Genomic DNA, 23,769 nt, shown 5'->3' with positions numbered 1-23,769 from the left:
CTGCTCAGGGTCACACAGCAAGTACTCACTGAATCTTGTACCCCAGCTGCTGTGACTTGAGGGTAGGTAGCTGTCACAGGGAGGCCTCATGCAGATCACTGTAAGGAGGAGCTCGGCAGCCAGCTCCCAGTCCTTAGAGATGTTCGATGCTGCTCAGCCATCGCTGGGGGACCTACGGCAGCAGCTGAGATTGAAGGTGGCCTGGATGAGGGATGGGGTGACCAGACCTTGGGGCCAGCAGACTTCAACAGAGCGCTGGCTCCCCGGGGTGGCTCTTGGTATGTGGATGTGAGTGGGGCTTGCTGTTTCTGGAAAGCCGGCCCACCATTCATGTACCTCATCCTACCAGCCTTGAGCTTGGACTCAGGCCCAGCGCGAGGGGCTGTGTCAGATCAGGGCTACAGCGGGAACCCCGGTGACTTCCACACACAGCGACCTGCTGGGGAGTCAGGAGCCCAGAGCAGGCCCAGCTGATGACCAGACCCAGGAAGTAGGCAGGTCCCAGGAGACCCAGCCATACTTCGCTTCTGCCTGGTGCCAGCACCTCTGACAGCTCAGGGAGTGTCCTGGGTCTGCAGAACCCAGGCCCCGGAGCTCTGAGACCCGTGTGCATTTTACCCCAGATCTACTCCATCTGGTTCTCATTTATTTACACTTAAGTCATCAAATGCAATTTTGCAAGCGCCGCTCAATAGCCAAGAGGCTTTTCTGCCTAAGCCTCCCTCTGAAAGGAGCCGGGCAGGGCCGGGCCTCAGCCCCAGGGACCAGGAGGCAGCTCTCGGGGTTGGAGGTTGAATTCAGGCCCGGTGCCTCCGCCTCTGCCCCTGGGCCCATCATGGGAGCTGGGATGCCAGAGCCAAGCACAGAGCCTGACACACAGTAGACTCTTCGTAGCCAGGAGAACGTGGGTGGGGTCCAGGCAGAACACAGCGTCTCTGTTTCAAATCGTGAAAGGTCCATGGGAAACACAAAGCAGCCGAAGCTGGGTCCAGAAGTAATTTTTAGTTGTTATAAATAACTCAAACCTGGATTCTTAGCCCAAAGTAGGACCAACAGCCAGCTATTAATAAAAACAAACACCAGCACCTCGGGCCAGAAAGCAAGCCTCCTGGGCAAACCACAGGCCGGCCGCAGAGGCCTTTCGGAAGCACAGCAGCCTGCAGCCCATTGGGTCGGCTCTGGAGACCCTGCTTGCTGGGAACCAGCCGTCCCTGACACAGCCCTGCCGTGGCTGGTGGGGTCCGGCGGCCAGTTTCCGTGAGGGGTGGGCACACTGAGCAGAGAGGGGGAGGAGTCCCAGCTGAGGGCTGCGTGCCCCACCCCAGCATCAGACCTGTGCTCACACAGGGCACTGCAGCGGGTGGTGGGGAACCCTGGCCCAGAGTCATCACCGTGGCCACTGGGATTGGGAGGGAGAGGCGGGAGCAGGGTCCAGGAGAAGCATGTAGACTATGGCTGAAGAGAGGCCTCAGCCCCAGCCAGGGCTATGCCAGGGCGTGGAGGTGAGACAGATGGGTGCTGTGTGAGGGAAAATCAGGAGCCTTGTGGCTGCCTGTATGTGGGAGGGTCAGTGGGAGGGGCTTCACAGACAGCTGGTCCTCGGGCCTGGGTGGGAGCAGAGCAGAGCTGGAGCCAGGTCCCTCTTGTCCTCCTGGGCGCCCTAGTCTCCCTTTCTCCCTCCCACCGCCCGTCCTGCCTGGCTGGGCTGAATGAACGCGTGCTCACTGTGCCTGGGCCCTGGCCTCAGGCTGGGCAGCAGCCCGCAGGAGCGTAGGCCATCTGCCTTTCATCGCAGACCAAACCAGATGATCTGTTTCTGAGGTTCTCCCAGCTCCACCAGCCAAGGGCCCCGAGTCAGGAACCAGCCACAATTCAGCTATCTCTGCCTTCCCAGCACCCTTGTCTGCACTCACCACCACCACCACCACCACGACCACCGGCCATCAGTCCTGGTGGCACAGAGATGCATTTGTGGGTTCAGGGAGGGAGCACATTTACCCAGGGAGGCTGTAGGCAGGGTCCTTCCAGGGGGTGATCTGGCTGGTCCAGGCAGAGCCCACGTAGGACCCTTACAGAGCAGGGGTCTTCTGGGACCTTGCTCCTCATTACGTCCTTCTGTTCTTTTGTTGCCAATTAAAAGGGCTTCCTGAGAGGAGCCTCCTAGAGTCTGCCCAGAACCCATGGGGCCTCCTCTCTGCTTTGTAGATAAGTCCCTGTGCCAAGGAGCTCTGTGCCTTCTGGGAACACTCCGCTGTGGCCGTAAATAAAGATAAGGGACCTTGAGTTGCCAGCAGGGCTCAGAGGAGAGCGCTTTCCTCACCCCAGCTGAGCCCGCCCAGGGACCGACCGTGGCTCATGGAGGAAACAGGCGTGCTCAGTGCACACAGCGGGGGAGCTGTGGAGAGCCCTGCCTGAGCCCTGAGTCCCCAGAAGGAACCGGGACCGTGCTGTGCTCCAGTGGACTGGCCGCGTGTGGTAGTGAGCTTCCTGCCCCTGCTGTGTGCACACACATGTGCGGTTCAGTTCCCCCTGCTGACCTCTGAGCACCCACTCAGCCTGACCCCCTGTTGGGTGCGGAATAGAAAGGAGACTCAGGTCTGTCCTCAGCCGAGGGGCCTGTGTGTGCTCAGGAGCTGGACAGCGAGTCTGAGGCCTGCCTCCCCTCTGACAGCTGGTGGCTCCGGCTCTCGGGGCCCCAGTGCCCTCCTCTGTGCAGGGGGGTCAGTAGCGCAGCCTGTCCCCCTGGGTTGCTGCAGGGCCCACTGAGTTGATGCTCGCGAGGCCCCATTCCTGACCCGTCCGAACGCACGGGGAATGCTAGCTTCGTGTTGTTACTCACAGGCTGACCAGGACACGTGCCTGGTTAGATCTGTTCATGGCGGGGGCAGACCCCCAGAAGCAGACACCACCAGGTGTCGGGGGGAGGTGCCCCCAGCAAAGGCCACACTGGCCCTGGGCCTTTAGGAGCCACCAGGAAGACTTGGTTGAGTAGAAAAGGGTTTCGGAATAATGCCTCCCTGTCCTTCCCCGCTTCCCACCGTCGGCTCCTCTCAGCACGAGCCCCCTTGGCCACTGGAGCTGGAGCAGCGTGGCTTACGGAGTTCAGAGCTCGCCCTCCGCACGCTGACCTTGACCACCTGCCTCGCAGTCAGCCTCACAGGGAGCCGGGTCTCGGTGGGGAAGTGGTCGGTTTCCCGGAGCCCGAGGGGGCCCAGCTGACAGTTCAGTGCAGGCCACTCTGCGGATCCCTTACCTGCTTCCAGGAGTAAAAGATGCCCGTGTTTAAAAGAACCATGTATAAAGCTCCATGCCAGAGGGAGCGTGCATGAGTGTGTGTGCTTGAGTGTGTGTGTGTGCGCACTGGGGGTTGGGCTATTGCCTAGACACAGCCAGTAGCATGTTGCCATTGTGGTTTCATATATTTGCCTGTTAAAGTGACAATGCAGACATGGCACATTAAGGTTTAAGAAGCCCTTCTTTCATTAAACAAACTGACAGTGTAGGGAGCGATGGCTTTGGTAATTGAAACATGCTGTGCTGGCCAAGACCAGAGCTCCATAAAGACTCTTCCCGCCCGTGGCCCCCTTCGTGCCAGCAGCCTCTGGTCACACTGAGTGCCGCCCAGGTCCGTCTCGGGAGTGGGAAAGCCCGCCTGGCAGCCCCCGCCCGGTCTCGGCAGCCAGAGGGCAGGGCCTTTTCAAAACCTCCCCGTTCTCTGGGCTTTTGAAATCAACTTGTGAGGCCAAAAGCCTGGGCTTCGGGGAAAGCGGGGGGAGGGGGGGGGCGGGGGGGCGGGGGGTTGATAGCAGGCTGCCCCGTCCTCCAGCCCCTTCCTAGCTGCAAGGTCTGACGCTGCTGCTGTGAATCTGGGTGTGACTGAAGAGGGAACAGGGATTTGGCTGGCAAGGCTGTGGGGGGGGGGGAGACAGTGTAGGCTGCACTGTCTTGGGGGGAGGGGCAGCAGTAGTATCGGCGAGAGCCCAGATTTGGGAGTCAGACCACCAGGTTTGACTCCTGCCTCTGTGGAACCTTAAACAGGTGGCTTTGCCTCTCTGTACCTCAGTTTCCTTACCTATTAAATGGGGTCACACCTGGACCTGAGTGACAGGGTTGCTGTGAGGATTCGAGGCGCTAATATAGGTAAGATGCCGGCACACAGGAGAGTCAGGATCAGCTGAACGGCAGCCATGGTAACTGAATCCCTCTGCAGTGACCCCGTGGGATATTGTGTAGTGTGTCTGTGGAGTACCGCCGTGGGGTGGATACCGCCGTGGGGTAGAGTCCTGCCGTGTGTAGCTCGGGGAGCCCTCCCCATACAATCTGGGGGAGCTGTTGCACCCTCGCTTCCAGCTCCTCTCCTCTCTTCCTCTCCTGCAGATGTGGACGAGTGTCAGGACAACAATGGTGGCTGCCAGCAGATCTGTGTCAATGCCCTGGGCAGCTACGAGTGTCAGTGCCACAGTGGCTTCTTCCTCAGTGACAACCAGCACACCTGCATCCACCGCTCCAACGGTGAGTCCGCCAAGCTGCCCACACGCCCCACCCACAGCAGCAGGCAGCCAGGGAATGGGCCTCGGCTCGGGGTCAGGCCGGGAGTTTGGTGGTGACCTGAGTGGCTGTTTTGTGCTCTGGTGCTGGTTCTGCATGGGCTCCTCCCAGCGCCTTCCCTCTGCCCGCTCACCAGGCCTGTTGGGATTTCTGGTGTTTTTATTTGGAGACAAAGCGGGGCCACACATGGTACTTGTGACCAGAGAAACTGTCTTCCTTTCTGGGTTGGGGGCTGGCTGTGGAGGGCCCCATCCTCCTGGTCCCCTTCCCCAAGGGGGGCTTGAGGCCCGAACTGGCTGAGGGACCTTCTCTCAGTCTCTGTGAGTCGGGCAACATCCAGGACTATGGGCTGTGTTTCACCGGGTCACCAGCCCGGGGGCAGTCTTCCTGGTCAGGAGCCTGCTGTCCCCTGGAGGCCAGGTGGATGGCAGCTGGCTGGGGCCAGACAAAGGGACCCGGAAGACTCCTGGCCAGCCTGACTGCAGAGGTAGCCTGGGGACAGCCCGGGCTGGGACAGAGCCTGGCCCCTGCTGATCCCAGCAGGCGAAGGTCCTTGGCGGGGGCCAGAGTTTGGGCCCAAAGCAGCAGGGCTGTGAGGCGGGACAGGCTGGCGAGAAGCCAGAACCTGTGTGCTCGGTGCAGAGGGGCTTCCAGACCGAGGGAGCAGCACTTGCAAAGGCAGAGACCTGTGTGCTGAGGATGAAGGCAAGGTCCGGGCCTCTGCAGGCTGGGCTGCAGCGAACGGGCTGCAGGAGGGGCAGGGGCAGGAGCTGGCCCTCCTGGGCCTGGCCGTTCTCAGTGGCCAAGGGAGTAGATGTGCAAGGAGGACATGCCAGCGCCACGATGGGCCTGGAGGAGCCTGGCGGGCCCCCCATGAAGCCCAAAGCCTCAGCTTCCTCACCCACAAAACGGCGATGTGTGCTGATCCTACAGGGTCTTTGGGGGATCGACTGAGATCCCTGGTGTAGAGTCCCAGCGACGCTGAAGCTGAAGCTGACAGAGGCTCCACGTGACACGCAGGGGCCCTGGGCAGGATTTTTATTTGAAAGCGGTTCTTCAGAAAGAAAAAAAAACAAAAACAGTTAAAAAGTACACAGCCCAGGGTCATTAATCAGAGCTACTTCGCCGGCTCCTTAGAATCCTTAGTGTTTGTTTAGGCGGTTTCCTCAAGGACAGCACGGACCGATAATCCCTAGCAAGGCCATGTCCCCAGCAGGACAGAGGCCGGCCTCTCGGTTTCTTGGCCGCTGCTCCCGCCGCCTTGTCCAGATTTCCCCGGCAGCCACGTGGGCGGCTCAGCTTGCCCCTCATAAGACCTCCCAGCTGTGGGGCTCTGAGGTCAGGCTGCCCCAGATGAGGACCCTGGGCCCAAATCAAGTTTTATAAGAAACAGATTTATGGAGGAGAGAGTGAGGGTGGTGGGAGGGGAGGCCTGCTTCCATCAAGGAGGGGTTTATGGGGTGATCGCTCTGAGCAGGCTGTGAAGTTCCCGAGGCCGGGCGGCCTGAGCCCCTTCCTCGGCGAGGCTGTGTGGGCTGGTCCTTTGAAGAATGGCTTTCCCACGGGCAGGACCCCGGGTGAAGTGTAAGCACCAAGCACCGTTGTACGAGGGCTGTCACAAAGCAGACCTCAGCCTCAGCCAGAGAGGTGGGGAGGACGCATGATGAGGTGGCTGTTGCGGGGTCCTGCGCGGACTCTGAGCCGAGCCCGCACAGCAGCGTGGCAAGGTGGAGACAGTATGACTTGGTGACGGGTGAGGAGGCCAGAGACTGTCCCGTTAGGGAACTGCCCCCGGTTACACGGTAGGAAGCTGGTAGTCAGGATTCCAGCCAGGTCACTGGCTGTGATGCGACGAGGATGTAAGGAAAGAAACAGGGTGGAGAAATAGACAGAAACAGGCAGGCGGTGAAGGCCTCTGAGGAAGCCACACGTGAGCTGGAAGCAAATGGCTGGCACCAGTGGCCACAGGAAGGGCTGGGGAGCGTGCCAGGCAGGGAGTGTGCAAAGGCCCTGAGGTGGGCGTGGCCCAGCTGGTGTGACTAGCAGAACGGAGGGTGGGATGGTGGAGCACAGAGAGCCACGGAGCAGGGCCAGGCCCTGCGAAGCTGCTGTACTGAGGCTGGAGTTTGCATTTCGTGCAGAGGGCAGCCCTGGGAAGCTGGGTGAGCAGAGGTGGGGAACGATGCTGGAGGGGAGAGTGGGGGGCTCCTATGGGAACTGGGACGCTTCAGGGACTGGGCCGCTGACTGTGCAGTGGAGCCTCAAGCCACGTGCCTCGCCCACCCTAATGCCTGGGTGGCCAGGTCCAGATTTTCACAGAAGCCAGGGATGGAGATTTAACCGGAATTCAGATATGGGGGCTCAGCCCCAATATACATTAAGCAGCATGGGGATTAAAGAAACCTCTTCCCTCGTTAGGATCTTTGTGTGAATCTCCTAATTTTTAAATCTGAGCAATGAATCCATCTACAAAACAGCAGACTTCCTGGATACCTCAGGAAGGACTAGTGGTAGCATTTCTGGGGTTCCCACAGGCCGCATGGAAGGTCCGAAGAGACAGGTCAAGTGCACGGGATGTGGGCTGACTGCTCGTTAATCCCGGGGGTGGAGGTGGGCCTGGGTGACTGGACTCATTGCCTCTCTCCTGAGCCTCCGTCTGTCGTGACCATTCCTGCAACTGCTGTGATTGTGTCTCAGCCACAGTAATGATGGTTAGCGCGCAGAATCAGGGCGGGCCCGGGCGCTAAGCCCCAGCTTGCTTTGCACCTAGTGGCTTCTGATCCCCATGGCTCCTGAGAGAGCTGATGGGTCCAGAGCTGTTTGGCAATTCAGATTCCTCGTCATCTGACTCTTCCTAAGCCCGTCAGCTCTTCAGAGCCTCCCCTGAGCAGGAGGAGCACACAGGCTGGTTTTGATTAGAGGTGGCTGGATGCATGGGAGAGGTCAGGCAGGGTCAGCCAAGGCCCCTGGCTGAGCAGTCAGGCCACAGGGCTCGGCCCTTCAGAGTGGTCCTACTTCCCAGGCGCCAGCACAAACCCTGGCCCAAAGCATATGGCTCTGGCCAGGCTGGGGTTGGGAGCTTTAGGGTCTCGGCCGTTCTCCCTCTCCACTGGCCACGCGGCCTCTGCGTCACTCCTGCCTCTTCGGGGCTCCTGGTGTGTAAACTGGGACCAGTAAGCCCTCCCAGGGGGTGAGAGATCCTTTCGGGGAAATGTTTGAGCGGTCAGGCGAGTGGCTGCCTGAGGATAGTGACTCACGTAAGCAGCTTCTCCAGAACTCAGGCCGTTCTCCTGTCCTGGCGCTGGGTGGGAGGGGACCCGGACCTCTTGGCATCTGTGGCTCGTCTCCCTCTGCTCAGGGCTTCCAGGCACCGGTTCTGGCCCATCACAGCCCACACTTGCCTCCTGCTCAGCCCCTGACACAGCAAACAATGCAGTCCCTCTCCGGTCCACAGCCGGGCGGCCAGGCCAGGCCAGTCCCAGGCTCCACTGCCCCTCATTGTGGTCATATGCTGGGGGCCTCTCCGGTCCCACAGTGGACAGGCCACCAAGGAGGCAGCACCTTCAAGCTGCCTCCCTCTCACATGCTGCTCTTTTCTCTGAAACTCCTGTCATGTCCATGCACTCCGTGTGGCGTGGCGTGGTGCTGGGTGGTCAGCGTGGGGGCTGAGCAGCAGCCTATTCAGGTCAGAGGGAACCGGTTCTGCCTGGGGGCTGTGAAGAGGGGGCCAAGCAGCCCTGAGAGCAGGGGGCCTCTTAGGTGGCCAGCTGAGCATGGCCTGGGACTCTGTGGGGATTGGGTGGCTGGGTGTTGTGGGGAGGAGAGGGTGAGACGCCGGTTAATCCAGTGGGACCAGGCCTTGGTTGAAAGTAATGGACTGAAGGCAGCTGACCTTGGAAGCCAAGTTGGAGTAGGGCTCTGAACAGAGAGGCAGAACCCGCAGGCAGCCGTGCAGTGACACCCACGCAGCCACAGCACGCCCCTGGCCCTTGGGGCTGAGCCCACTGCTCAAAGCGCACCCCATCTTGGGACTGGCTGGGGGAGCTCCTTGGCAAAGGTCACTGGGGAGTTTGGGGACGCAGGCCCCTGGGATGGGTCAGAGCAGAGAGCCAGTGGGTCCCAGGATGTTGCCCTCTCTGCCCTGTCTCTGCCCTTGTCCTGGGCCCTCCCTACTCTCCTCCAGCCTGGTCCTGGGCCTTCCTCTGGACTTTGTCTTCCATCGGCTGCTCCTGCTCCCACTTGCCCTTGGCCTGCAGGCAGACAAGACACCACCCTGGCCTCCCCCGCCTTAGCTACCAGATGCCCCCATAGGCCACCCCCACTCTTCTCAGCTCGCAGGTCTTTACACTCCTGACCACCTGGATGTCCGCAGCTTCCCTGGGGAATGTTTCAGGTGAGCTGTCATCCCCGTCGCAGGAAGGAAAACCTAGCGGGGCCACCCTGAGGGGCAGTATCCAGATGGGAGACCAGTTTCTGAGGACACAGCCAGTTCTGCTCCACCCACCGCCAGGCTCGAATGAACCAGCCCGTAGACAGAGACCCACAGGCCCTCCCGAACTGCCCCAGCCACATGGGACTTAGGATCCTGCCAGTACGCCTGGCGGGTGGGCGCCCCCGCGTGGCTCCTACAGGGCCAGGGACATCCCCTGCCCCCTGCTTTCCGTCATCAGCTGTGGGTGCTGGGGCCCTTGTGGGTGTATGTGGCTGGAAACTCTGTTTTCAATGGGGTGAACTGGTGTGGCCACGCCCCAACCTCAGGGCTGCCCTCCAGCTGCTCCTCAGGGTGGGCGGGCCAGGCTGGAGGTGAGGGTCTCGGGGTGTGCAGGTTCCCCTCGCCCCTGCCTGCTGCAGACCAGGTGGGCGGGAGAATAAACAGCTCACCCACCGAGCGGGAAGATTCATGTGCTGGGGAGAGGGCCTGTCCTGGACCTACAGCCGGAACGGCCCTCGAGGCGGGGACAATAAATCCAGCCCATTATTTTTTACGAGCCTCCCACCCCATAAACAACTCCTCTGGCTGTTGGTGAGCCAGCTCCATGCCCTTCTCCTGGCCTGGCCTGCAGCCAGCCAGGCCAGGCCGCCCCGCGGGGACCCCAGGCCTTACTTCACGAGTTAGTCATGGGGCTTCCCGCACACTGCAGACCCTCGGCCCCCCAGCGTGTGGAGTACAGGGCAGAGGGCGAGCCCCAGGCCAAGAGGTAGTTGACCCTGGCCCCGGCTCTCTTCTCGGCCACAAGTCCTAGGGCCTCAGCTGCTCACCTGTATAATGGGACAAACAGTATTCAATATAAAACTGTTCATGAGGATTGAAAGGAGATGATACATACACACGGTGTCCCCTGGTGACTGTTAGCTGTCACTGGGCAGCACCATGTGCCACCCCCTGTGCCCAGACTTTGACACAAGTCACCAGATCCTGAGACAACCTTGTGCCACAGCTGTTACCCCTACTTCGCAGGAGCTAAGAGGCAGAGATTTGTCCATGGTGAGTAAAGAGCACAGTCAAGACTTGAACCCTGTCTGACCGGCTCCTGAAACCAAAGCCACTGAACAAGCAAAGGGATGGAAGGGCAGGAGCAGGGGTTGCTGAGCAGCCGGGAGCCCCTCGAGGCACACGCCTCACCCTGCCACTGAGCCTCCGGGTCTCCCTGTCGCATCCCATCTCCAGATGACAGCCGGAGCCGTTGTTGTGGACATGTTGGCCCTGACACCCCACTCAGGACCTTCCACGGCTCCTCCCCACGCTGTGCACATGGTGGCGCATCACAACACACTGTCTCTCCTGCCTGGAGCACTGCCTTCCCCGCCTTCCCCAGCCCCCACTGCCTCTGTTCTCCCACTTCCCGACAGCTCCTCACCCTTCAAGCCCAGCGCACCTGCCCCTCCTCTGTGAAGCCCTCTCTGCCTCGGGCAGGCACCGCGTGGCTCGGAGGGACTCGCCCTCTTGTGGGGACTGGTGTGCCAGCTCCTGAGATGGGCGCACGTGTGTCTCACGGCCAGCACAGGGCGGAGCAGAGGAGGCTGCCAAATGGAAGCAAGAAGGGCACTGGGCTCCTCACAGCGCCCGGAAGACGATCCCAGGCTGCAGGGGGGCCGAGGTCTGGCTGGGCGCCCCGCCTGGGCTCGCTCCGCTGCTGCGTGCAGCCTGAGGTCAGCTGAGGCCTCGCCCGCAGTGGCACCCACATGTGTCCCAAGTTCAGAGACTGCCCGGCTCACGCTCCCTGCCTCTGCGTGTGCTGCTCCCTCTTCCGGAGCACCTCCCTCCCTGCGGACTCCTGTTCCCAGGCCCACTCAGTGCTGACCCATTATAACACCCGTGTGTTTACCTAGTGAGGGGACAGCCGGCAGTCTGCCCCAGTGGGAAGATGTGGCCGGAGTCCTATACGTTCCCAGGCAGGGCTTTGGGGAAGGGAAAGGTTCTCAACGTTTATTGATGCCTGCGTGTCCAGGCCCTTGGCACCCTTTCATCCCCCAAGGCCCCTGGGAAGTCACAGTGGCCACCCCTTTGTGCGTACGAGGGAACGCGGTGTAGGGCGGGCACCAGGAACAGCTAGTTTGGGATGGAGCCAGGAGCCACCGTGCTCTTGTCCACAGCACGGGATGGGCGTCGGAGGAGACGCACCAGCCTGGGCCGGGGAAACTGCTCGTGTCCTCCGAGACTGTCCCGCTTGCGGCCCGGAGTTCTTATTGCCGCCTCCTCCTGGTCCCAGGGGTGTCTGTGGGAATGCTCTCGAGGCCCCCACGCTGGGCCCTCCTCTAGTCACCTGTGGGAGGGAGAAACAGACTTGTCCCTGGTCACGGGCAGGCCGACTTCCCCCACGGCTTCATTCAGGGTCCCTGTGGAGGGACAGATAGGGTTGCCAGACAAAATACAGGACACCCATTTAAACTTGGGTTTCAGATAATAAATCCTCTTTCAGTATAAGTATGACCAAGGCAGCATTCCGGACATGTTTATATTCAGGAAGTACCTGCTGTTGACCTGAAACCCAGCTTTACCCAGGCTTCCTATGTTTTATTGCTGGATCTGACAGCCCTTGTAGAGGGAAGGAGTGAAAACTCAGAGGCCAGCACGTCTGGCCGGCCTCTGTGTCCCAGCCACCTGGGCCTCGAGGTGTGGACGTGCTCCTGGTGCCGCCTAGTGACCAGCCAGGGAAGTTCAGGGCGGAAGGGAGAGGATGGAGGAGTCGGAGGGGCGTGGGTCCAGGGTGAGGTGAGGCTCTGTGGGACCAGCACAGAGTAGGCCAGTGCAGAGCGAGGGGACTGGGCACCCGCTGTGTCACGAGGTGGCTGTCGGAGGGCCCTGAGCTGGAGCCATCGCCTCTTTACACCCTTTAATGCTCTTCCTCCTCTTCCGGGGAGGAAACTGAGCAGGTTCCAAGGCCACACACGTTACACGGCCGGATGGGGATGTGAGGCAGCGCTGGTGGCACCTTCCATGGCATCTCCACGCTCGCCTGCCCAGACTGCGTGTGGTCCTCGGCTGTCAGACAGGCTCCCTCCCTCCTCATGGAGGCCGCTTTCCGGGGCTCCCAGGGCCAGGACTAGGCAAGGCACCAGGGTGGGAGCCATGTGTCCATCCCTGTTTTCCGAGAAGGCAGGCCAGTCCACGCCCCCTGCTGTCATCTGGGACGTCAGGAGCCAGCCACGTCTCAGCTCTCCCCACCTCCGTCTGTCATGTACACCGTGCCTGTCCACCAGTGAGCGGCCGTGGCGGTGGACTTGGTCGCATCTGAAATGCACCCCTGGCAAGGAGGAGGAGCAGAACAGAGGCCCCTTGAGGGCCACTGAGGCAGCCGAGTGAGCATTTGGCCAGGGGGCTGGGACCCCTTTGGGCCTGCTGTTGGAGTGGCTGGGGGTCGGGGGGAGACCTCTCTGAGCCTCAGCATCATCACCTGTCAGGGACCTGCTGATGCCACCTGGCACTCGGTCATGAAGATGGTCAGTTCGGGATGTTTGCAGAGCCTGGCCCAGGTCCTGGCGCGGAAGAGCTCTGGGTGAGAGGAAGCCCACTGTCCCAGTCGCTCCCTTTTCCCAGGCGGGGCTGCCCCTAGGGATGCAGCTGGGGTGGGCGGGGCTCATGGTCGGCTGGGGGTGTCATCTGGGGCAGTCAGCTGCTGGCACCCCAGCCAGGCCTGGAATTTCCCGGAGGATGTAATTTGGGGCACAGGGTGGGAACAGAGACCTGTTTCTGCGAAAGCCCAGGCATCCTAATGTGAGGCCGTTGGAGCACCGTCCAGGTGCAGATGCTGCCAGAGTGCAGGAGGGGAGGGAGGCAGATCCGCACCGGCGGGCAGCCAGGGCCTGGGCCTGGGCCTAGATAGACGCTTCCTGCAGCCTGATTGCCTGGAAGCCCGGGCTGGGCTCCTAGTCCGACCTAGGGACTTGCAGGAAGGGTGGAAACAAGGAGGGCCTCCTAGAAGAGGTGACACCCAAACAGAATAGCAAATAACCAGTAGGAAGCTGCCATTCGAAGGAGGGGGGCTGCCCAGGCAAGAAATAGGCTTCCAAAGGCACCAGGTGAGGAGGAGGGCAGGCTGAGCAGGCCACAGGAGCGCGTCCCTGTTGTCAGGGCCACAGCAGGCGTGGGGACAGGAGGACCTCGAGTGCCACACTGAGAACTTTAACCCAACGTGGTGCGCCCTGGGTGGGGCAGGGCACACAGAAAGCTTCTTAGCAGTGGAAAGACAGTCTGTTTATATTCTAGAAAGTTCCCTCTGCAGCTGGAGAAGGGCAGGCCTTCGAGTCAGAGGAGCAGGGGTCTGGTTTGGTTCTACCCCGTCCTGCTCAGGGGACCAGGGGCACATCACTAAGGTGCTCTGCACTGCTCTGTACAGCGAGGATGAAGCTGCCTCGCTTGCAGGGTGGTCTGCGAGGTCGGCGTTCTCTGTGCCAGGCCTGGGCTGGGCTGGGTGCTCGGGATTGAACAGGCATGCCCCAGCCCTCAGCAAGCTTGTGGGGGGGTTCCGGGGGCACCGACAGGTCACCCTCTGACTCAGGGAGGGCCGGGCAAGGAACTAGGTACTTCAGAGAAGCAGGCGTTGGAGATGGGCTTGGGGAGACTGAATGTGGACGTGTGGACGGAGCCAGGCAGGCCAGGGGCTGGGTCATCCCAGGGCTCCCGTCACCGCGGAAAGTCCACGCAGAGATGGGGCAGTGGGACTTCCCTGCCCCTCCCCCGCATGAATGGCCCGTCGCCTTCTTGGGAGCACAGGCCCCACCCGCTGTCCTACTCCGTGTCCCTGGGGAAGTTGCCAAGCCTTTCCTCACCTGCTCTCCTCTCTCCTCACCTGCAGAGTGGGGGTATCGGCACCTCCTGTGCAGAGTGCTCCTGGGGCTTAAAGGAGATCACTGTGCGCAGCCTGCAGCCCAGAGCCGCCCCATCTGCCTTCCTTCAGGTCCCCCCAGATCCGCCCCTCACCGCACCTCACCTCAGTTTTGACCTCTCTCTGGCGGCTCTGGGAGAAGGTGATGTCATCGTCATCTCCCACCAGGCGTCCCGGTCCCCGTGCTGTTCCTGCGCCTTTCCTGAGGCGGGACCTTTCCGGCGCTCTCCACTCCCCCCACAGCACGCGGGGGTGTTTGTTTTCCTGCGTAGCCTGGGCAGCTTGCTGATGGGCCATTCCTGCCACCCCCACGGCCGCAGCCTCTTTCTGGGCTGCCTAGTTTTCTATTGATGAGGTGGGAGTTGGGGAGGCGGGGGCAGAGCAAGGTGATTGTTCTTTCCTCCCTGCTCTGCTGTTCCCACTTGCCTTCCCTTCCCGGATGTGTAAAGGACATGGATACAGAAAGTGATGTTATTGATGAAGTCGCCATAGCAACGACCCTTGGGAGGCACACATTCCAGCTTTGTTATCCTGGGGGCAGTGAGAGAGACTGCTCCTCATGCAGACTGGGCGCGCCCCCGCTGCCCTGCTTAGACGCATCTGTGAACTTCGCTTTGCAGAACGCCACATACACACTGGTTAGGGGCAGGCAGATCCTGCCGCCATTGAACTCTGTGCACATTCTGGTGGAGTATCCGAAATGATGGAAGGCTTGGGGACAAATCGGCCCTGATGGGGAAGGCAGCCGAGGCCTGTCACAGCCACAGGAGGAAGCACTGGGCACTCCGGAGAGGACGGCGCTGCCCGGGCCATGGCTCTGCCTCTCACGCATGTGGCCTTGGCACATCTCTCTCCCACCCTCATCCAACCTCCATGTGCTTGTTTGTGAAAGGGCCATGGCAGTAGCCACTCCACAGCTTATGGTGAGGGTTAGGTTAACCTGAGTATAGTCAGAGCCCAAGTCCCCGTATCACATCTGAAAGCCTCACAGAAAGGGGCTCTGAAATGTGTCCTAATTCTAGCCTCCTCTGGTCCCCACCCCCTCCAGGCTCCTTCACCTCTTCAAGGTGATACCCACAGCCTCCACCTGCTGCTGGCCTGCAGTCGTGCCCTGCTTCCCCACGGTGTCCAGAGATCTGGCCCGATTTACAATTCTTCCCGCTCCCCCTGCCCAGGAGGAGTCCCTCCAGTCCTTACCTGCACCCTGAGCAGCCTCCCTGGCCAGAGAGAGGAGTGCACATGCGTGAGCGCCTGGAGGCAGGTCTGTGACTCCACGTTCACAGGTGGAAATTAAAGCTCAGAGGTGACGTGATTGCCTGGGGCTGCCGCAGCTGGCAGAGTCTGAATTGGGACCTGGCGGTGTCGCAGCAGAGGATCTGTCTCCTGGCTCCCCGCCCCATCCCGGGCACCAGCGAGACACTCGGTCCAAGTTTGCAGGACATAATTGGATTTGGATGGGTTGGATCAAATTAGATTTGACCTGGCAGGCAGCCCGCCAGGCTGGCACTGGGCCCTGAAGACCGGATTTCTGGGAAGGACTCTGAAATTGTATCTGGCCAGGGCGGCTCACATGACCATCTCCTCGGGAAGCAGGTGCCTGCGGAAGCGCTCAGGCCCATGGCAAGTCCCCTAATAAATTCTGGGAACTCCTCACAAATCACTAGGAAGATAAACATCACCTGGGGTCAACGGAAGTGGGTCCGAGCCACCCCAGGCAGTCAGGAAGGGAGATCAAGTTGTCTGGAGGGGAAGGGGGCGGGAACTGGGGTGACTGAGGAGGGCGGGCCGTGTTCTCGCCATCATACCAGTGCCCTCAGCGCTGACGGGGCAGGTTGCAGAGGCCGAGCCTCCGGGGACATGAAGCGGGTGGTCCCTGCCCCCGAAACCTGCGGGCAGCCCAGCTGCATACTCAACGAGACACTTGGGCAGGAGGAGGGGAAGGAGGCTTCAGAGTCTGAGGCCCGGGTTCAGGGCCTCGTGGTGCCTTTTAGCACACCGTGGGCCTTTGGGGCGGGCAGCTTATCACAGTTCCCTGTCTCTCAAGGGGGTGCTTGTCTTTATAGGGGTGCACATGGAGCTGGAGGCCAGCGCCTGGTTGAGCAGGGCTTTGCACTTGGGGGTGAGGGTTCTAGGGGTCCTGACCCAGGTACATGTGGAGGCCCCTCTGGCAACTGATGGGGCTGGTGTGGTTCAGGGCATGGCCCTGAGGCTGGCGAGGACGAGGCTGGGCGGTCCCGTGGGTGGCCTTGTGCAGAGATTCCGTGTGAGAGGTGGGTGAGCGGGACTGACGGTGCCCGGGGGGACACCTGAGGCTGGCCAGGCCAGGTGAGCTGGGCTCTGCCTGCCTCATAGGAGCAGATGGCATTTCTGTGCAACTGAAAAGTGCCGCACACACTGGTTTAATGCCACCTACGCCCGCTTTAGTGGGGACATGTCTAAAGCCCTGACCTGAAAGCCGTTTCAGAGACCACAAGCGGCTCCCTGTGGGTCCCTCACTGCCAGTTACGGTGCGGCTCTCGGAGCGAGGCCTGGCTCCAGACCTGGGCACCGTGTCCTTGGTTTGTCCCCAGAGGCCCGCTCTCTGGATGGCTCCGTGCACTCCATGTGACATGATGTTCCATGGGCTGTCTCTTTTCAGCCTGAAATTTTCTCTCTCCCCTGATCCCCAACCCCTCTCTTGTCTGTCTCTTCCCAGAGGGTATGAACTGCATGAACAAAGACCATGGCTGTGCCCACATCTGCCGGGAGACACCCAAAGGTGGGGTGGCCTGCGACTGCAGGCCCGGCTTTGACCTTGCCCAAAACCAGAAGGACTGCACACGTAGGTAGATGGAGGCAATTGGGTCTGACATCCCCACTCGTCTCCTGTCGTTGCTTTGTGGGGGGGTCTGTCCAGTCCACTGGACGTGGCCCAGGGAGGGCTCTCAGCCCCTGGGGGAGGAGAAGGCAGGGCCCCTGAAGTGGTCTGGGGGGCATGAGGGACGGGGCCATGTTTTCCCACCTGGCATAACACCACCCACACAGCCCGAGCTGGGCCGGGTCTTCCATAGGGCCCTGCACGGTGGCCCTGTCAGTGTCTCCTATACCCCCCTCCTCTCCCCTTGGCCCCAGAGACCCACCACCCTGAGCTCTCACGCTTCGGCGGGAATGGAAGGCAAGGCACAGGGTCTACAAGCCTGGGTTCTGGCGGGCAGCCCTCAGTGGCGGGATGACAGAGAGCAGGAGAGGAGCTTGGTTCTGGAGGGTCCCAGCCCAGGCTGCGACCTTATTCCAGGCTCTAAGATCAGAACTCACAGTCCCCCTGCAAGGCCCATGTAAACGGTGCCACGCTGGGAGACCTGGGTGAGTGAGGCCTCTGGCAAAGGGGCCGTTTCAGTACAGCTCGGAGGTCAGCCTGCGGGGCTCGAGTGAAATGCAGCCTTTAATGGGGTCCCCCAGCTCCCCAGGAGGAGTGGGAGCCAGCACCGAAGTAGGACAGTGCCCAACACACTCAGCTAGTCCTCAAAGCCTGTCCCAGCGCAGCCCCCATCAACTGCGTGGGGCGGTGGGAGGAGGCCTCTGCTCACTGGGCAGCTGACCCCCAGACTCTGTAATGTTTGCCCGGGTGTGCAGAGAGTGGGGGGCGCTGGTGGAGCATGCCCAGTTCCGGCGCAGGCCGGTGCTCCACACCAGGCCCCTTCCTGATGCAGCACGTGGTATGGTGGAGCCCAAATCCAACTCCCCATAGGGAAGTGGCCCATCTTGGCCATGGCAGTGGGGGCCTGAGGCCAACCAGCTCCTAAGGAAATGGCCTCGCTTTCCACCTTCATCTGCGGAGAGGACAGCGGCCCTTGTGGTCACCATCCTCCGTCACTGTGATTCTCTCAGGGTCATCCACTCTCCCTCGGGTGCCAGCCACACCTCTCCCAGCTCATGCTCTCCTGCAGCAGTGCCCAAGGTCTGGGGACCGGCGTGCATTAGGCACAGTCCCTATCTCCCAGGAGCTCGCCCTCCAGCCCCCACTCGTGGTTCAGCCATTGCTCAAGGTGAAGATGCTTCCTTCTGCCACGGTGTGGTCCGAGGAGTGGACGAGCCTCCTCTTCCCCGGTCTCTCCTGTGGGGTCCGAGATAAACACTGTGGTCGCCAAGGGCAGGCACTTGGCCATGTGCCCGCTCCAGCCCAGGCCTCTGGCCAGGCCTCCTGTCCCTACACCAGAGACATTCCTTTAGCTGCAGAGCAACCTGCTGCCGCCTGGCAACCTCAGACCCAAAGCTGAGTAACTCCAGCCGTTCGGTCCTCCCGCCGGTGACCCGGCTTCCGCAGGACCAAGGCCCGGGCGGCACACGTGGAGCTGGCAGCTTGCTGGAAGCTGGGCCGGAGGAAAGCACCTTCCTGCGTGAGAGATGCCCGCTCTGGCCAAGCCCTGAGCCAGCTGCCGGGGGGAGAGCTGCCAGCCGCGGAGATGGCCGGGCTGACCGCGCCGCCTTGCTCTGAAATGCCATCTGGACAAGTGCTACAAGGGGACACCTTACTCAGAGAGCAGCTCCTGGTGGCTGCCTGGTCAGTGTCAGGAAAAGCAGGGCCCTGGGTGTGGCTAGGACTCCCGGCCCCGCCCAGCAGAGAAGAGCCGAGCCCTTGCCCAGAGCATTTGCAGGTGGAAGAAACAGCAGTCCCCGCTCCCTGCTCAGACGGCTGTCCACCCAGGCAGCTCTGGACTCTTCCGTGTGGCTACGATGGCAGGTTAGAGTCAAGTTAGCGATGACCTTGAGGTCACTCAAGATCCGGGAAATTCTAGCTCTGGAATCGGGTTGGGAGGTGAGGCCTGGCCCAGCCTCCACAGACCAGCAGGACCACAGGAGCCCTGCACCCCTCCAGAGCCCAGGACCCACTCCGGGGCCAAGGGGGGATTCCCCGTTCTTCTCGGTCTTCCCAGAGCTCCAGGCTCGGGTGCTGACTTCTGTGTAAGCTGTAGGCTCTTCAGGTGCTCACAAGCTCGGCCTGAGGTCCTGTGTGGAAGGAGCGAGGGGCCCTGAGTGTGGCCCTCCCTTGAGTGGCCTCAGGCCGTGTCCTCACTTCCGGGGCGCAGCTCACGGCCTGGCACCCAGAGCTGGGGAAGAACGAACCGCAGTGGCTGAGTGCCCGCTCCCGGCTCCACCACCCACTCTGCAACCGGCCTTTTTCAGTCTGAAAAGGCATGAGGTTCTCGCCCAAGGCCAGGCTCCACGGGATCTCCCTCCCCTGGGATCCACGCTAAGCCACCACCGCTGGAACCCTGGGCCGGAGATGAGCTGTTTCAGGGATGGGAGAGGCCGACTCCGCGCCGCCAGGCTCCTGTGGAGAAGGGGCCTGCGGACTGTGCTCGAAGCCCCAGCTGAGCTGAAGCAGCTCTGCGGGTCTGAAGGGTCACCCTGGAAGTGGTGCCTCCTCAGGTGGGCCTCAGCTCCCTGCAGAAGAGGCGGCCTGGCCTGCTGGGACCTCTGGTCTCTACAACAGCCTCTGGGACACTGCCAGGCGCCATCACTCGGGATGGGTGCCTGGGGAGGCTCCGTGCACTCGCGGGGAAAGGGCCGGCCTGGAACGGTGCTGCAGAACTCGGCTCCTTCACCGGGGCCTCACCACCCCACGACCCCCCTAAACCAGCGCTGCTCACGGGTCACCCAACGGAGGTCATTTATTCAGACTGCCAATTCGGAATGTTTAGCCCCTCTGACCATGGTTGGTCTGAGATTAACTTTGGCATATTTGATCTTCATTAGGGTTTTGCCAAGGGAATTAAAAGTGTAGATAAAATTCTGGACAAGTGGCTAAGGACCCAAGAAGAGGCGCTGTCCTCGGGGCCTGGCGTGGCGGCGACAGGCCCCTGCGGTCTGGCTGCAGAGTAAAGCAGGGGTGGCCGCCCTTCCCGCCCGGAAAGGGACAGCAGCGTGTTCCCTGTAAATAAACCTGTTTGTCATCTTCCCTACACAGACTGGCTCCTTTCTGTTCGGCCCCTTTTCAGCCGCCCCAGGTCGCTGGAACATTCTAAGATTCTGGCTGGAAAATACCAGCCCCTCCAGGCCCTGGGCATTGCAGACTGTGTAACATGTTCAAGTCAAGGTCATTTCAGAATGCACCGAGGGACACTAACTGGCATACATTCTGTCCATTTGGACATGGCCTGGGGGCACCGGGGCTGTGAGGGGGTGGGATTTGAGATGCTGCTGGGACTTGGAGAGAATAGGCACCCAGGGGACACCCTCCACACGCCCAGAGCGTAAGCCGAGGAAAGAAAGCTCTCGGGAATCAAGGGATGAGTGTCCCCTCTCCCCGTGTGCACCCCCCACTTCAGACTGTGCCTGGGTTACAGACATGTGCCCCATCGAGTCAGGCTCAAGTGTCTGGTGGCCCAGGATCAAGTTGTCTGGCTTCCCCCTTCTTTACCTCACACTGTCCGAGTGCATTGGCTGTGTGCCCCTCTGCCCAAAGCCCAGCTCACCCACGTCCCACCCAGTGACCTCTGGGGAATGAGCAGTTCCACCCACGACCTCGAGGGCTGAGGTCAGGAGCGGTCTCATGCCCTCTCCCCCTCCCCCCCCCCAAAAGGAACCACCAACACCGAGAAACTAACCATTCTTGTCGTTCTGTTTATACATACGTCTCTACACTCTGGGCCTAACTAGTGACCTGTAACTATGGAAACGGAGGCTGCCAGCACAGCTGTGAGGACACAGACACAGGCCCCATGTGTGGCTGCCACCAGAAGTATGCCCTCCACTCGGACGGTCGGACGTGCATCGGTAAGTAGGCGCCTTTGCCGCGCTGGCACCCCTGCACCCCCTGCCCCCCACGGAAGGCGCCGTGCGGCCCTGACGTCAGCCAGCACCCCCTTGTCCCCATTTCCAAGAAAGGAAGCTTAAGGGAAGCCAGGAAAAGTGTGCCCCACGGAGCTGAGGGGAAGCCGCCTGCGGAGGCGCCCAGGGCGCTCAGCCCCAGGACCGGGCGCCTCTGCTGGGGGTCACGCTGGGCGCTCTGCAGGTCCTCCTCCTCGGGGAGCGGCCCTAGGAGGTGGTCTGCGGGGAGGAAGGCGTGTGCCCGGGTGGCAGCTCCGGTCTGAGCGCAGGCTTCCCGCCCTCCCTCCTGTGAGACACGCAGGCTCAGCAGCCTCCTCACAGCCTGTCTCAGAGCTCCCCTGGGCCGGGGCGCCGCTGGTGTTTCTACTGCTGCCCCTTCCCCACTCCCTCGCCCACCTGTCGAGGCCCTTCTCCGCGACGCCCCTTCCGTCACCTCCCGGCTGCAGGGAGTCTCCATGGGAGGCTGGGTCACCCCACTCCGGGCCCTGAGCTCCCAGGGAGCTGGAGTATTGGGAGCACCTGGTGCCCTAACCTCTAGGAGTTCCTGCCCCGCTCAAAAATGAGAGGAACTCTTTTAACTGAGAAAAAGGAATGTCAGGGTTGATGTCCATCCGCCTTTGTTCTCTTTCTTTCTCTTCAGTGTTGGCGAGCTTTAGAAGCCCACAGTCAGTTACCGTGGTTATGGATATATTTTTGTTTTTTAAAAACGCCCCATTTCGTATTATCTGACCGGGAAGATATTTCTTAAGGGACTTTCAAGTAACAAAAATAGGGGGTGGCAAGCAGGCAAAGCCATGCGCCCAGAGGTTGCTGTCCCCTGTGACTCTGATCCCTGGTGTCTGAGAGTCAGGCAGGGGGGCGGGGCGGGGCGGGGCGGGGGGATGGTCGGGGGGATGGGGGTGGCAGAGTCCCATCCTAGTCCCAGGTGCTGCTACCGTGCGGTTCTCCCTTCCTCTGTGTGGTCCCTCCTCTCCAACAGCCATTTTTGGTTTCATTTTATCTCATTCCTCCTGCTTTTCTGGTGATGGTCCCTGATTGCCTGTCTTGTCTGATAACTGACGTTCATTAATTATTTTCAGAGCCAAACCAAACAAAATTCAAAGCAAAACCCGGTCTCAGACCAGTGTCTCCATTGCAGCCTGATCCCATCTAGACCCTCCTCTCGCCCTGTCTCTGCCGTCCCCCACCCCTCCCTGTCTCGTCTGCCGGGGTCTCCCTCCGTGTTTGCCCCTGCGGTGGAGCCGCCTCTGCCGGCCGCTGGACCAGCACAAACAGCTGCCGGCCAGACACCCACCCAGCCTCGTCTAACACATCTTGTCTTTGTCCACCCGGCTCACCTTCCTCATTTTTATCTTGTAGTGTCTGCTGCATGCGACAGCCCCTGCTTGGGTCCTTTCTAACGTAACTTCCCCGGCCCCCGCTCTCCCTCCCCTCCCTTAGAAGTCCTTGCCCAGACCCTGCTCCTGGCCATGCTCCCTGCTGGCCAGGAAGCCCTCTTGTCTGCTGCTCCCTGCCCCTGAGGTTCCCCCGGGAGCAAGCAACGGGCTCTGCCCACCTCCCACTGAGCAGAGAAATGGGACCAGCTAACCTCGTGCCTCTCCACGGGCGCTCCTGGCAGAGCTCCTGCCCAGCGCCTCGCGGGCTCTCTGCACGCTCCTAACATGACTGCCCATCTTCACAGCCCCTTGCTGAGCACCTGAGCGTGTCACTCTGGTCCTCTATAGACAAGCAGGCAACCAGCACTGCCCCAACTGATCGATCCCCTGGTTTCTGTGTGTTCGATTGGATCCATTGCTGTGTGTGTGTGCGTGCTTTTGTATGTTTTGTTCTTAGTTTTGCATGAGTGTTTGGCACTCTCTCACGCCCTGGAGATAGGGTATCTGCTGTCCAGGCACAGCCATCACCGGACCTTGCGGCCCTGTCCCCTTGTCCTGTGCTTGCCCTGCGCCTGCCCTCCAGGCCAAGCCCGGCTGTCTAACTGCTGTCTGCGTGGGCTCTGCGGGGGTGCCGTCTGCTTCTGTGGCCCCCGCAGATGCGTCCTGTGTGCTCTGACCTCAGCTGCCGTCTCTGTGTGCACGTGGGCCCTGTGTCCCACCTGCGTCCCTTTGTGGTCACACACACACACCCCCTCCCCGCCCTGCCCTGCTGCCTCTTCACTCTGCCCTGAACACCCACCCTGGAGGTGCCTGGGTTAGCCCCTTGGCGAGGACCCGTGCTGGCCCGCATGTGTTGGCTGTGTGTGCCACGCGGAAGGCTGACTGTTGGGCGCGGGAAGTGGGCTGTCACTAACCAGTGGCTCCATGTTTGTCCCTTACTTGTGTTTTAGAGAAGGATGAGGCTGCAATTGAGCGCTCTCAGTTCAATGCCACGTCAGTAGCTGATGTGGACAAGCGGGTGAAACGGCGGCTCCTCATGGGTAACACTTTTCTTCCACTTCCTTTGTTGTCCTTGCACCTTTGCACGTATGCACGTGTGTGGTATGTGCTGGCGTGCGGGGGTCTGCGTGGTGCTGGCGTGTTGGGCTGTGAGTGTGTGTGCAGGCCTATGGGGTGTGTGTGGGGGCTGTCCGTCTGTGTGGTGTGCCCACATGTGTGGGGTCACGCGAGCCATGTGTGAGTGTGGGGGGCTCCACTCCAGATGTGAACTCACTTTTTCCTTTTTAAAGTTTTGCCCTTCATCAAACACGTGTATCTCTTTGTGTGTTTGTAGCAGAGCCCCCAGAGCCCACGTCAGGTGGCCTCTGCGTGTGAGGAGTCGTGTGCTGTAAACCCCTCCGCGTGCAGTAAACGCAGGTTGGCAGTCAGGGTCCCGGGACCAGCACAGCGCACAGGCGCAGGCGTTAAGGAGGCGTTTGTGCGGGACAGGCTTGTGGGCGGCCCGGCGGTCCTCACCCGTCCCCTCCCTTGGAGAGAAGCCACATTAGGAAAAGAGCCACATCTAGGTTCAGGGCCGGGGGACCTTCGGGCATCCCATCCACCCTGCTCGCTGTATAGTTTGGAAATTTGCTACCGGAGAGGGGAGGACTGGGTGAGATGTCTACAGGCCTCACTCAGCCCCGCCTGCCCCAAGCCCCGTGAGCAGCCCC

General features: G+C 61.0%; 1 protein-coding gene across 1 annotated transcript in view; it reads left to right on the top strand.

Annotated features, from left to right (window-relative positions):
• Positions 1 to 4,187: 4,187 nt before the first annotated feature.
• The window catches only part of LOC102432834 (signal peptide, CUB and EGF-like domain-containing protein 1), a gene marked incomplete at its 3' end in the record, with an annotated part of 41,992 nt that continues 22,410 nt past the window's right edge, over positions 4,188 to 23,769 (top strand). The window contains 5 exon segments of the mRNA XM_014449984.1: positions 4,188 to 4,245; positions 4,351 to 4,512; positions 16,570 to 16,695; positions 20,514 to 20,630; positions 23,011 to 23,100. Coding sequence (XP_014305470.1) covers positions 4,188 to 4,245; positions 4,351 to 4,512; positions 16,570 to 16,695; positions 20,514 to 20,630; positions 23,011 to 23,100 — 553 coding nt within the window.

This window comes from Myotis lucifugus, unplaced genomic scaffold (assembly GCF_000147115.1).
Source record: "Myotis lucifugus unplaced genomic scaffold, Myoluc2.0 scaffold_1606, whole genome shotgun sequence".
Lineage (NCBI taxonomy): Eukaryota > Metazoa > Chordata > Mammalia > Chiroptera > Vespertilionidae > Myotis > Myotis lucifugus.
The sequence above is the reverse complement of the archived record's forward strand: the minus strand, read 5'-3'. Positions and strand labels throughout refer to the sequence as shown.